General features: G+C 25.8%; 1 protein-coding gene across 3 annotated transcripts in view; it reads left to right on the top strand.

Annotated features, from left to right (window-relative positions):
- The window catches only part of LOC129615791 (protein unc-119 homolog), a 103222-nt gene that overhangs the window by 84532 nt on the left and 5111 nt on the right, over positions 1–13579 (top strand). For 2 of the 3 annotated variants that reach the window (XM_055531160.1, XM_055531156.1), the window contains one exon: positions 8929–9087. The exons of the other annotated variant lie outside the window; for it this stretch is intronic. In XM_055531160.1, the coding sequence (XP_055387135.1) occupies positions 8929–8942 (14 nt within the window). In that variant the 3' untranslated portion in view covers positions 8943–9087. Of the gene's footprint in view, positions 1–8928; positions 9088–13579 lie in introns of those variants that run through there. 3 annotated transcript variants of the gene reach the window in all.

Below are 13579 nucleotides of genomic sequence, written 5' to 3'. Positions count from 1 at the left end.
GTAAGGTGTTTGAAATTTACGTGAGATGTTCGATAATTTCTTGAAGTACTGATGCGATTTCTGGGGGCTGATTGTAGGTGTAAATGTTCTGTTCTTTTGACACCGCTTGAACTGGCTTGATGTTTATCTCCACAGGGAACGTAAGAAGTCAAGCGGTTTTCAATACGATCCTTCTGCTTTTCTGGGAAAACTTTGGAGTTATGCTCCTCACCACAAGTTCTACAACAATATCCTAGATAGCAATGGATGGCACCGTGACCAAATGTTTGACAACGATAGCACTGAGTTAAAATTTTTACTTTTCTTTATGGTGTGATATTAATCCCAAGAAACACTTGTGTCACAAATAGAGTTGCACTTTGATCGCAAGTCATTTATTTTTACGCTACTCTTCTTGAAATAAACTAAATATGTTGTCTGATTCAAATATCTAGGAATATGTGTTAACACATTGGAAACTTTACTGTATTCAAACCCAGAACCAATCAAAAAGTTTTTAAGTTCCTCTTCTTCGATCTTGTGTAAGTCCTTTGAAACCATTTTGGTTGGTAATTTATTTTTTATGTAAATCCTAAATAAAATTTTTATGTAAATCCTTTATAATCCTTTATTTTTGTACAAATACTGGTATTTTGTTTGATTAATTTGTACCCGCCATCATGGTCATTTATTTGACTAAGTGGAGCAATATGATTTTGATTTTTTAAAATTATTTTCGCTATTTCAATTTTGTATTATTACAGGCTACAGCGCTGGCCCATACCAATATGATTTGGCAAATTGTTTTTGTTTTTTTTTTTAATCAAAGAGAAATCATCATCAGTGAGTGATTTCAATTATCATCACTTGGTGAGTGATATTCCTCTTGATTGCTAAAATATTAAATTTTAATAAGTGAAGGTAAAATATTTAAAAAAAAGTATTTCCTATTATTTTTGTTGTATATTTAAATAGCTGAATATGGAAAACTAATATTATATATATATAGCTACTTCTCAGGTGGTAAAAAGTACGGATACTTTTGGAAGGGCTAGAGACATGGGACAAAAGGCATTAGGTAGTGTTTTGCCTCTAGGGTCCCAGAAAAATCTGACATTGGAACTTTTTAGCCCCGAAATAGCTCTATTTTAAGATTTTCTAAAAAAATTTTTGTATAACAAAAGCACGTTTTTCTTTTATACTTTTTATAATTAGAAACACAAACCAAGAAATAAATGATACGTTTTACGTTATTTTTATTATTAGAAACACAAACCGAGAAATAAATAATATTTGAAAATATAATGATCTCACATATTTTTGTTTCGGACAAAAGAATTAATCTTAACGTAAATATATGTCAGCTTTTATCAGACATCAGATGTTTTGTGACATCTGAATATTAATATTTCATTTGTTATTGTTTTGAACATTACGTTTCGTCGGCAAGCTTTAAAAAAATATATGTACATACAGAATATATGTATGTACGTATGTAGTTAGAATTTTATTTTTATTGTTCCAAACGGAAAACTGTAAAATGCTAAATTTTAATACATTTATATATACATACATATATTTGAATAAAATTATTATTTTGTTTTTGCCTAAACCTTTTCTTTATTTAAAAAAATTACATTCATATGTACATATATATATTTGAATACAATTATTATTTTATTTTAACCTAAACCTTTTCTTTATTTGAGAAATTTATTTCAATATGTTCACCCGCAGTTTTAAAAAAACTAGGTATACATTCATAATAACGTGTGTTTGTGTTAATAATTTTATTTCTAATTTTTCAACTGCAAAATTTAAAAAATTTCGATTCTAATACATTCATATGTACATACGTTCATATGTTGGAACGAAAAATTTTAAAATCTTCAATTCTAATCCATTCATATATACATACACACATGTATTCATATATACATACATACATATATTTTTACACACATAAATTATTATTTTGTTTTTGTTTCTTTTTTAATTTTCGATTCTAATACATTCATATGTACATACGTTCATATGTTGGAACGAAAAATTTTAAAATCTTCAATTCTAATCCATTCATATATATATACACACATATATTCATATATTCATACATACATATATTTTTACATACATAAATTATTATTTTGTTTTTGACTAAACCTTTTCTTTATTTGAAAAATTAATTTTTGTAAGTTTACTCCCATGATTTAATAATTATGCGTTTAAAATTTATTTCTATATATTCTACAGTTTTGAATATTATTAAATTCATATAGAAAGCTTGAAAAAATTACTCAGGAAGCTTTAAAAAAAATATACATACATACATCGTCGGCTGAGTGCTATTTTGATCCATACGCCACTTTCACGTTTTTTGACTTAAGACCACTTTCATAGGTTTTCGGGGATGATCTTTCATTTTATGAAATCAGTTTTTCGCTAACTCATTTAGTTTCACAGATACGCAGATGTCATTTTGATCCACCTCCACTTAAAATTCAATTTGGGATGCATTTTGATCCATATCCAAAATCGTTGGCGTATGGGTCAAATTTTCATGTAAATTTTTCAAAAAATTTTTGAGTGCTATAATGGTACACGTACGTATGCATGGAACGTAGATCGCAGAAATTTTTGTTATTTCCGTGCTATTTTGGTACACATCCATAAAAAAAGTTGTATGTTGCAATATTCATCATTGATTGAAAATATTAATGAGTGTAAAAATTTGATATAATAATTTATTTAATGTTTTTAAAAATTCACAATATTATGTGTACATCTTCCATGACTTTTATTTCTGTACGTGTATTAATTTTCACTAATTACAGTTACATACGATATGCTTATTTGCATCTCGTATTGAATAAATATAATTATGTACATTTTATAACCGTTAAATGTTTTTATACCTGGTTAAAGTGAAACTGAAAAGTATTTAGTTAAATTACATATTTATTATCTTTATGTATGTACATATTTTGACACAAACAAATTAAAAAAGTAAAAGTAATGTGCAAAAAATTTAATTATTAATTATACCAATAAAATTTCAAACAGATAAAAATGCCTTTGATTTGTTTCCCTGAATTTTCTCAATTCTTAACGCCTTATGAGCAATAAATAATTAGTTATAAATATCTGACTTTTTCTGTTGAAAAAGAAAGGTAATTTATCCTACAAGCAAACTGACTTTAAACTATTACAAAATAAACTAACAAGAATATTAAATATAAAAAAACAGGTAGCTATTTAGCTGACTTTTTAAAAAAAAAATTATTCCAAATTCTTATGCACATGCAGAAATCAGGTAGTTTTATATAATCGTTAATATATTTTAACAGGTGCATATTACTAAATTATAAAACTGCAGATTCCCAAACTAATTTCAAAATTCATTCATTTTTAATAAAAATTAGGTGTGGACGAACAATGTGGAAGAAAAATTGTCAATCAAGTACAAATCATCATTTTCCGAGATTAATTATAAAATATGTAGTTTATATAAGCCTGCGAAGAGAAAAACCTTAGCAACTCCAAAGAATTTATTAAGTTATAATACTTTGTGAACATACGATTTCGAAGGAAAAAGAAAAAGATCTTAAAAATGTTATTCCGTTTTTACCACCAGAACACCAAAATTATATGCGAGCTATTTTAAAGATGAACTTATAAGTTCCTAATTATGAATTGATTAGCACAATTTCTTTTTAATTTAATTTATTTGTTAACTAAAACTTACTTTTATACTTTGTAATAAAAAACTTAAAGTATACGTCATTATAGTGAAATCTATTTATCTGACAATATTTAATAAGATTATATAGATATAAATCTCAAAAAATTAAAAAAAAAAAAACATTTAAAAAAAGCATAACGTGAATTTTATTTTTCTTAATGTTCACATAGCAGTAAATTTGTATGATATAGATAACAATGATTCTTTAATTTATTTGTGCTATTTTGATCTATATCCACTAATTTTTTGATCCACGTCATACAAAATGAACATTTAAGGTCAAAAAAGTGGATATGGATCAAAATAGCACTGGACCTGTTTTACTTAACTTGTTATAGCTCTCGATCCGTTTGATGAAATTGAATAAAACTTTATAGTTAAACTCTTAAAACTATAATAAACCTACTGACGAAAATTTAAGAAATCCCATCACGCAGTTTTGAAATAAATAGTTTCTAAACTTCAAACGCGATTTTCTCGATTCAGAAGTTGTGGCGTATGGATCAAAATAGCACTCAGCCGACGACATATTTATGTACTTAAAATTTTTGCGAATTTTTCCAAACTATTATAAGAATATTTTTTTGGAAATTTTCTTTAAACTTTTATATAACATTTATCTGTTATATGTTAAAAAAAAATAAAACACAAAATTTAAACAAAATAAAAAAAAAATTTTAAAATAATGCAAAAAAATAAAAATACGACGACATCCATGAGACTACCACGCTAACCACTAGGCTACGCAGTACCTTGAATTTCGCTTAATAATTCTATATTTTATTCATATTTCGTATAACTCATCAAAAACCATCATATTTTACATTATATATATATAGCTACTTCTCAGGTGGTAAAAAGTACGGGCACTTCTAGAAGGGCTAGAGACATGGGACAAAGGGCATTAGATAGAGTTTTGCCTCTAGGGTCCCACAAAAATCTGACATTGGAACTTTTTAGCCCCGAAATAGCTCTATTTTAAGATTTTCTGAAAAAAATTTTTGTATAACAAAAGCACGTTTTTCTTTTATACTTTTTATAATTAGAAACACAAACCAAGAAATAAATGATACGTTTTACGTTATTTTTATTATTAGAAACACAAACCGAGAAATAAATAATATTTGAAAATATAATGATCTCACATATTTTTGTTGCGGATAAACGAATTAATCTTAACGTAAATAAATGTCAGCTTTTATCAGACATCAGATGTTTTGTGACATCTGAATATTAATATTTCATTTGTTATTGTTTTGAACATTACGTTTCGTCAGCAAGCTTTAAAAAAATATATTTACATACAGAATATATGTATGTACGTATGTAGTTAGAATTTTATTTTTATTGTTCCAAACGGAAAACTGTAAAATGCTAAATTTTAAGACATTTATATATACATACATATATTTGAATAAAATTATTATTTTGTTTTTGCCTAAACCTTTTCTTTATTTAAAAAAATTACATTCATATGTACATATATATATTTGAATACAATTATTATTTTATTTTAACCTAAACCTTTTCTTTATTTGAGAAATTTATTTCAATATGTTCACCCGCAGTTTTAAAAAAACTAGGTATACATTCATAATAACGTGTGTTTGTGTTAATAATTTTATTTCTAATTTTTCCAACAGCAAAATTTCAAAATTTGCGATTCTAATACATTCATATGTACATACGTTCATATGTTGGAACGAAAAATTTTAAAATCTTCAATTCTAATCCATTCATATATACATACACACATGTATTCATATATACATACATACATATATTTTTACATACATAAATTATTATTTTGTTTTTGTTTCTTTTTTAATTTTCGATTCTAATACATTCATATGTACATACGTTCATATGTTGGAACGAAAAATTTTAAAATCTTCAATTCTAATCCATTCATATATATATACACACATATTTTCATATATGCATACATACATATATTTTTACATACATAAATTATTATTTTGTTTTTGACTAAACCTTTTCTTTATTTGAAAAAATTAATTTTTGTAAGTTTACTCCCATGATTTAATAATTATGCGTTTAAAATTTATTTCTATATATTCTACAGTTTTGAATATTATTAAATTCATATAGAAAGCTTGAAAGAATTACTCAGGAAGCTTTAAAAAAAATATACATACATACATATTTATGTACTTAAAATTTTTGCGAATTTTTCCAAACTATTATAAGAATATTTTTTTGGAAATTTTCTTTAAACTTTTATATAACATTTATCTGTTATATATTAAAAAAAAATAAAACACAAAATTTAAACAAAATAAAAAAAAAATTTTAAAATAATGTAAAAAAATAAAAATACGACGACATCCAGGCAAGCATTGATCCAATAACCTTCTGGCTATGAGACTACCACGCTAACCACTAGGCTACGCAGTACCTTGAATTTCGCTTAATAATTCTATATTTTATTCATATTTCGTATAACTCATCAAAAACCATCATATTTTACATTATATATATGTAGCTACTTCTCAGGTGGTAAAAAGTACGGGTACTTCTAGAAGGGCTAGAGACATGGGACAAAAGGCATTAGGTAGAGTTTTGCCTCTAGGGTCCCAGAAAAAGCAAGTATTCCAACCGTCCGCCCTCCTCCTTCACCCCCTCCAAAGATGTTTTGGTCCATTTTTTTACAAAATGGTATTACATCTTATGGGGGTAATGTTTTTATAATTTTGGATAGCATATATATTGGAAATAAGTTTAATTCTATAAGTGTGAGTTATAACAAGAAAACAAAAAATTAATAATATCTACATATAGTTTTGTAGCATGTACGATTACATACACATTTACTTATATATATATGTATTCTTTTTGCAATTTGCTACAAAGGTATAATCAATTATACTAAGGTACAATCGGAAAGTAATCGATACAGCATTCATATGCAATCATGTAAAAGACCTGTATGAAAATGTTTTAACAAAGTTTGGTGGCCAAAAATGTCAAAAATACGCATAGAAATCGTATGCAATACGTATTACCCTATATACGTTAGTATTGGTGTTAACTCATTCTACAGTCACGCGTTTTATTCGCATGTATTATAAACTTCAAATACATACGTGCATGAATTGTACTTTATAATAAACAATAATTTATGGCTTAAAGTGTTTATTGTAAAAGGTATTTTACGATTTTATGCGACATAACTCAAAGTGAAGTTTTAAAATAAATTACTCAAAAGGTATTAGATTTCAAAGGAACTAATCATTTGTTTAATTATGTGTTTTTGGGTAATTATTTCTCAGAACTTTTTTATTTTAAGTTTTAAGTTTTATCTTATTATTTATCAGGAAAAAACATATCTATATGTATATTATGGGTGTGTTTTTGAAGAAATAAAGTAAACTTAAAATATCTCAGCCACAGAATGGAACACAATTTCAAAACTACAGGCATCATACTTGCAAGGCTTGCAGTGCAAGCACACACGACTAGTTTTATCATAAAGTTAATAACAAGATAAGCGACTGCACCACACGATATTCGCACACGACTGTGATAAAAAACATAAATTTTTTTTTGCAGACTGTGAAAAATAAAAAAAATCATAAATTTTTTTCTTTTCTGGCATATAATTGTGGAAAAGATACTGTACATTTTGTGCAAAGTCAGTTGAGCATTTTAAAACAATGTTTAAGATTCTTATTATATTGCTGCTCGAATTCCTTGTAGCAGCCATGGCATAAATTTTAATGATTTCGTTATAACGATTTAAGCCGATTGTAACCATAAAGCAGTTTTCAGCGCTTATTTGCTTCAAAGATAGTCTCGGCACCTCAAAACCAAAAAATCTCAGCGCAAAAACTATAATCAATTAAACATTGATAATGATTTTTCTATTTTTTTTTTGTCGTAATATAAAAAATTTTATAAGTCATTAAACATTTTTATAAAATTATTGAGTAAAGTATTATGCAACATCATTATATAAAAGATTTGTTTTAACTTAGTTCACATTAGAGATGGGGAGCTATTAGAGAGAGCTATTGGTGGACCTCATCAAAACTATCGATGGTTTTAAAGGCGATATAATATAATCGTTAAATTAATATTAATTCTCGGCAATTAATAAATTTTGAAAAATGGTCAAGGACGGAATATCGTTCTGAATTTAATGAATTTCATAACATTATTTTCATACGTAAACACATTATGTATATATTTTTTATATATTGTTACTACTTGTGTACAAAAATGTTCTTATGAAATTCGTAAAATTCAGTAGAATAATTATACTTCAATAACACTAAATACCTAGTTTATTTAAGAACAGTATCACATATAACGATTTCGGGAACCTCGATAGTTTCGATATTTGAAAACTAGTGATAGTATCGATAATGTCGTCGATGGTACCGATGGTGTCATCAATAGTTCTTCATTTCTACACGGAATATATAAATCAGCGTTCATCAGCAAATTTTAGGAGAAAAAATGAAAACAAAAATATTTTGTATTTTTTTCTCTCTTACAATTATATTTTGTATTAAGTGGCCCCTTAAAAGTTCCCGTGGTCTCCCGTTTTCATTTATCAATTTAAACACCTTTTTTTTGTTTAAAACCAACAAATTTGTAAGTTTGGTTAAATTATTTATTCTTCCATCAATTTTTTTGAATTCTACAGAAAAAATCAAAAATATTTTATAATGCATTTGTTCTTATGTTTCTTCATGAATAGAATTTTCAATGTGTGCCATCTGACATGCATAAATGCACTGTGTATCATGCAAGTTAGGCGTATAACGTTAACTATGCTAGTATGATTGTTTATTAATTTTTTCTTTAATACGAAAATTGTTCTATTAGAACGTTTCCATTATTTTGAGTTAAAGCTTTTTAGAAAAAGACAATTTCTTGAATTAAATGTTAAAAAAACGTACGCTATTTTGCGAATGAGCTTGATTCGAAAATTTTTCTTTTTGAAATCAGAAAATAACTCAAGGCACTTTGAGACTTCGGTATATGTTTCGTATTTTTCCGACAAATTTGGAAAAAAGTGTTTATTGCTATATGCTTTCTTATATAGTTTATACATAAAATGTTATTGTTATACACTATTGAATATTTTTTTTAATTTAGATTTAAAAAACATCACAAATTCTTGACAGTTGAATGAGTAATATTGCATAAAATATTTTTAATTTGCTTTTTAATTCCAGATGAAAAAGTTTAATGTGTCAAGAAAGCCGTATATGAAGCACTAAACTACACTTAAAAACCATGAACCACATTCATTAAGTATCGATCAAAGAGATATTTGCCGTACTATGTGTTTTAAATTGTAATGTTAAAATGTAATAAATTTTATGATTCCCTAATATGCACATTTTATTTAAAATAATTTAAAAAACAATTTTATATGGATATGTGTCAATTTGATATAACAAAAATTTTCTAAAATTCAGAGGAAGAATTTGTTTTTGTTTGTTGTTATATTTATGTTTATTTGTTTATTATAATATATATAAAAATCGTGAAAAAGGTCGTTCTTGGCAAACGCGCATATTTGTTGGACACGTACATTTTATCTATAAAAAACTAAGCACTAAAAATTTTTTGAATTTCATTTATTTTTGAGACCTGTTAAGTTTCTATACAGATATTTTTGTAATCTATTATAACATAGATTACAAAAATATCTATCATAACATAGATTACAAAAATATCTATGTATGTATATATTTATTTATATCTATTTAGTTTATATCTATAAATTTTCTACAGTTTAAATCTCGTAAACCTTAATTTTGTCATTCGTTTGGTAATAAAATTACAAAAATTACTTTATCTAATGTTTTTATATCTAACAAGTCCCAATGCTAAGAGAGAAACTTGAGAGCACGATCTTGTTTTATATGGGTTTCTTTAAATCGAAGTGGCTATTTTTTGAGAAGAAATATTAAAATAAATTCACACTTATTATAAAGCAGGTAAAATTTCGAAAATATATTTAAAAAATCAATTAAATACATTAATATTTTCATTCATAATTATTTTAAAATTCTTGAAATACATACAAAAAAGCGGAAAAACAAGAAGCACAACCTTCGCCTTCAACATTTTATATGTTACTGAAAGCATTTAATTATTTTTAAGTGAAAAGCTTTTTTTCCAATAGGGTAAGTTAACTCAAGATATGGCAAGTAACTGTAGTGTTCCGTTGAAAATATAATTAATGAAAGATAATTATTAAATATTGATATGGATACATATTAAAGAAAACACTTGAAGAGGGAATTACAAAATAATATCTAAAATACAATCAAATATTATTTTTCCAATACAAATTTTATATATACTTCTAAATTTTACCTCTATTTTTATTTGAGAAAAATTTAATATGTTAGTAAAAAAATATTTAAAAGGTTTTAGAAAAGACAATAATATATTTTAGTGACCGGATTCGAATATCTTTTTTATTTTTTGAAAAAAATAGTGTCTTAGCAAATGACTTAAAAACTCCGATTGTAAAATGACAGGTAGTAGGTACTGATGTAAATTTTTGCCCGTTTGCGTTTACTATTAAGATTCATTAACAGGCAGGGCCATTTTATAAATAGATTGCTCTTGTTTACCTGCTAATAAAATATGAAAGAAGAACACAACAAAATTTTTAAAGCACTCAATATAACTCAAATATGTTTCAAATAGCTTCAAAATAATTATTTAAGAAAAAAATGATTGGAAGTAGGTACATACATATTTATTCTTAATAATTTAAAAACTAACTGAAATTATTTGAAACAATTCTATAAGTAACGTATAAGTAGCCGAAATGAGATAATTCAAATTGTTGAAATGTGTCAGCCTATGTTACTTTTATTAACATTTTTGTTAGCCGACACTATTCAACTTACCTTATTGAGAAATACAAAATGTGTATGAAAAATCATACATCCTTCCTCATTAACATTTGAAACCATACTGAAATATGAATTTGAAATTTTTTTTTCATTTTTCTTTCCTCCTACTTTTCTTTCTTTTTCGTGCAATAAAATTTAAATGGGAAGCTTTTTAAAAAATGTAATATCCTGAGATTATTTAAAGTATTAAACTCTTATTTGCGTAAAAAAAGAAGAAAATAATAAGAAATGTGACACGATCAGTGGAATTTAAAGAAAAAAACAGGAACAAAGCCAAAAATTCGTAATATTTCGTAAAAAAAATTGAGTATTGGGACTTGTTAGATGTAAAGACATTACTTTATCATTAAACTGAAATTTTTAAAAGTTGCTATTTAGTAGAGAGGATCATAATTTTAACTAAACTTTACATATTTTTAGTTCGAAAAATCGGAATAGGCTTAGATAAATGTGAGCTTTTTTCAAAGACATCATATGTTTTGTGGCTCTTGAATAATAATGCTTTGTTATTGTTTTCAATATTATGTTTCATTAGCAAACTTTAAAACAAATATACCTACAGAGTTTATGTACGTATGTACTTAAAATTTCATTTCATATTGTTCGAACGAAAAACTCCAAAATGCTAAATTCTAATTCATACATACTTATATATGTACATAATTTAATTCTTCTAGAAGTCCCCTAATGCACTAATTTCAAATATTTTTGAAAACAAGTTTTCAAAGCAGGTAAAATTTCGAAAATATATTTAAAAAATCAATTAAATACATTAATATTTTCATTCATAATTATTTTAAAATTCTTGAAATACATACAAAAAAGCGGAAAAACAAGAAGCACAACCTTCGCCTTCAACATTTTATATGTTACTGAAAGCATTTAATTATTTTTAAGTGAAAAGATTTTTTTCCAATAGGGTAAGTTAACTCAAGATATGGCAAGTAACTGTAGTGTTCCGTTGAAAATATAATTAATGAAAGATAATTATTAAATATTGATATGGATACATATTAAAGAAAACACTTGAAAATTCTAATTCATACATACTTATATATGTACATACATTTATACATAATTTAATTCTTCTAGAAATCCCCTAATGCACTAATTTCAAATATTTTTGAAAACAAGTTTTTAAAGACAATTCTAAAAGACTTCGTAGAGTCGGTGCTCACTTGATATTTGGACTTACTTTAAGTCCAAATATCACAGGGGTAATCCTATAATTTAGAGAAACTAACTATATGTATAAGTAAAAGAGCTACATATATGAAATTTTAGCCTTTTTTTTCGCAGAAATCGAATTTATCTCTGCGTTCCTTATAATTACGTTACTTATTCGTATGTTCAGCAACGATTCAACGCATATAAGTTTTCTTATGTTCACCACTTTTGGCATTTTAGATTTGCTCACTTGTAATACATTGAGACTCAACGTGTTAAAATATGAATGCATGTACATTATTAATTCATTTAATAAAGGAAGGAAAATTAAAACTTAAAAGGTTGTCGGTGGCTCCCAAAATATAAAGAATTACATCCATATGTCTGCAGTGCTCATTATAGTAAATCAATAAGTAATGATTTGAAATGAACATGAACTTAAGTTTGAAAACAAAAATATCAAGTTCACCTCTCTATGTAACGTAGAAAACTGGGATCTGGACCTTTAGACGCAGCTCTTCGTCGGAAAGGTTTAAGTGAATTTTTTGAGCAATTTTGTTGAGTGCCTTTTTTGAGGGATTTCTTGAAATAATTTTTGATTTTTTGAGGGATTTTTTGAAATAATTTTTGATTGACTTTTTCAAGTGACTGTTTGAGTGATTCCCTCGACAATGATTTTTTGGTAATGTTCTCATGGTGATTCTTTTCTTTTGAATGATTATCTTGATGTTGATTTCGGGTAATTTTTCTAATAAAAATTTTGATCTTTTTTTAACATTTCTCACAAAAAAAAAAAAATTATAAATAAAAATACAAAAAAAATATAACAACCAAGTTTCATTATACAACCCAGTGCCATATTATTTTTGTTTTCTTGAAAAACCAATTTTTGTTTTGTGGCTTTAAACTGCTTTTAAAAAAAGTAATCTAGGCAACATCCGGTAATATTATAATAAATAACGTTATTCTAGAATATACTTCAAAAATCTATTTTCATAAAAAAAATTAAAAAAAGTAACTGGAACAATTTCATTTAAAATTTCTGATTCACTCGTGATGTATTCACTCATGATGTCGTTATTAATAAATCACTCAAAAAAGCTATTCAAATAAGAAATTTTCAAAAGAAATTAAGTATTCTAATAAAAAATAAAATTTTTTTTTTCATAATCCCGTGCAAAGAACAACTACGCTCAAACGGACCACCAAAAATGCCGTTAAAAAACTCAAAAAATCCCTCGAAAAATTTACCTCAAAATTGTTTTAGTTAAAAAATTACCATTAAGTAATTCTTCAAAAATCACTCAAAAATTACTAACAAATACCACTACTTAAGCGTTTCCATCGAACGGTGGCAGAGGAAGGCGGAATGGGATGAAGGGGAGTGGCACCGTCACAATGGGGCTTTACTAGTTATAATAAAAAATTTTTTTTTCTTTTTGAGAAAAGTGTTAAAAAAAATTAAAATTTTTATTGTAACAATTGACAAAAAATAAACATTAAGAAAATCATTAAAAAAAATCACTTGAAAAAATCATTTAAAAAATCGCTTAAAAAATCCCTTCCAAGTAACTCAAAAAGTCACTACAAAAAATCCTTTAAAAAGTCAGAAAAAAAATTACTCAAAAAGTCACTTAAAGAATCTTTAAAAAAACCTCCAGCTAAAAAAGACAAACTCTCAGCTTCTATGAGAACATTACAAAAATCTGATGTGATCAACACATAACCGACCGCAATGTGTTTTGTTTAGTTAAGTAAAAGTGTTACAGAATATTATAAA

Source organism: Condylostylus longicornis, unplaced genomic scaffold (assembly GCF_029603195.1).
Source record: "Condylostylus longicornis isolate FDR11 unplaced genomic scaffold, ASM2960319v2 ptg000147l, whole genome shotgun sequence".
Classification (NCBI taxonomy): domain Eukaryota; kingdom Metazoa; phylum Arthropoda; class Insecta; order Diptera; family Dolichopodidae; genus Condylostylus; species Condylostylus longicornis.
The sequence above is the reverse complement of the archived record's forward strand: the minus strand, read 5'-3'. Positions and strand labels throughout refer to the sequence as shown.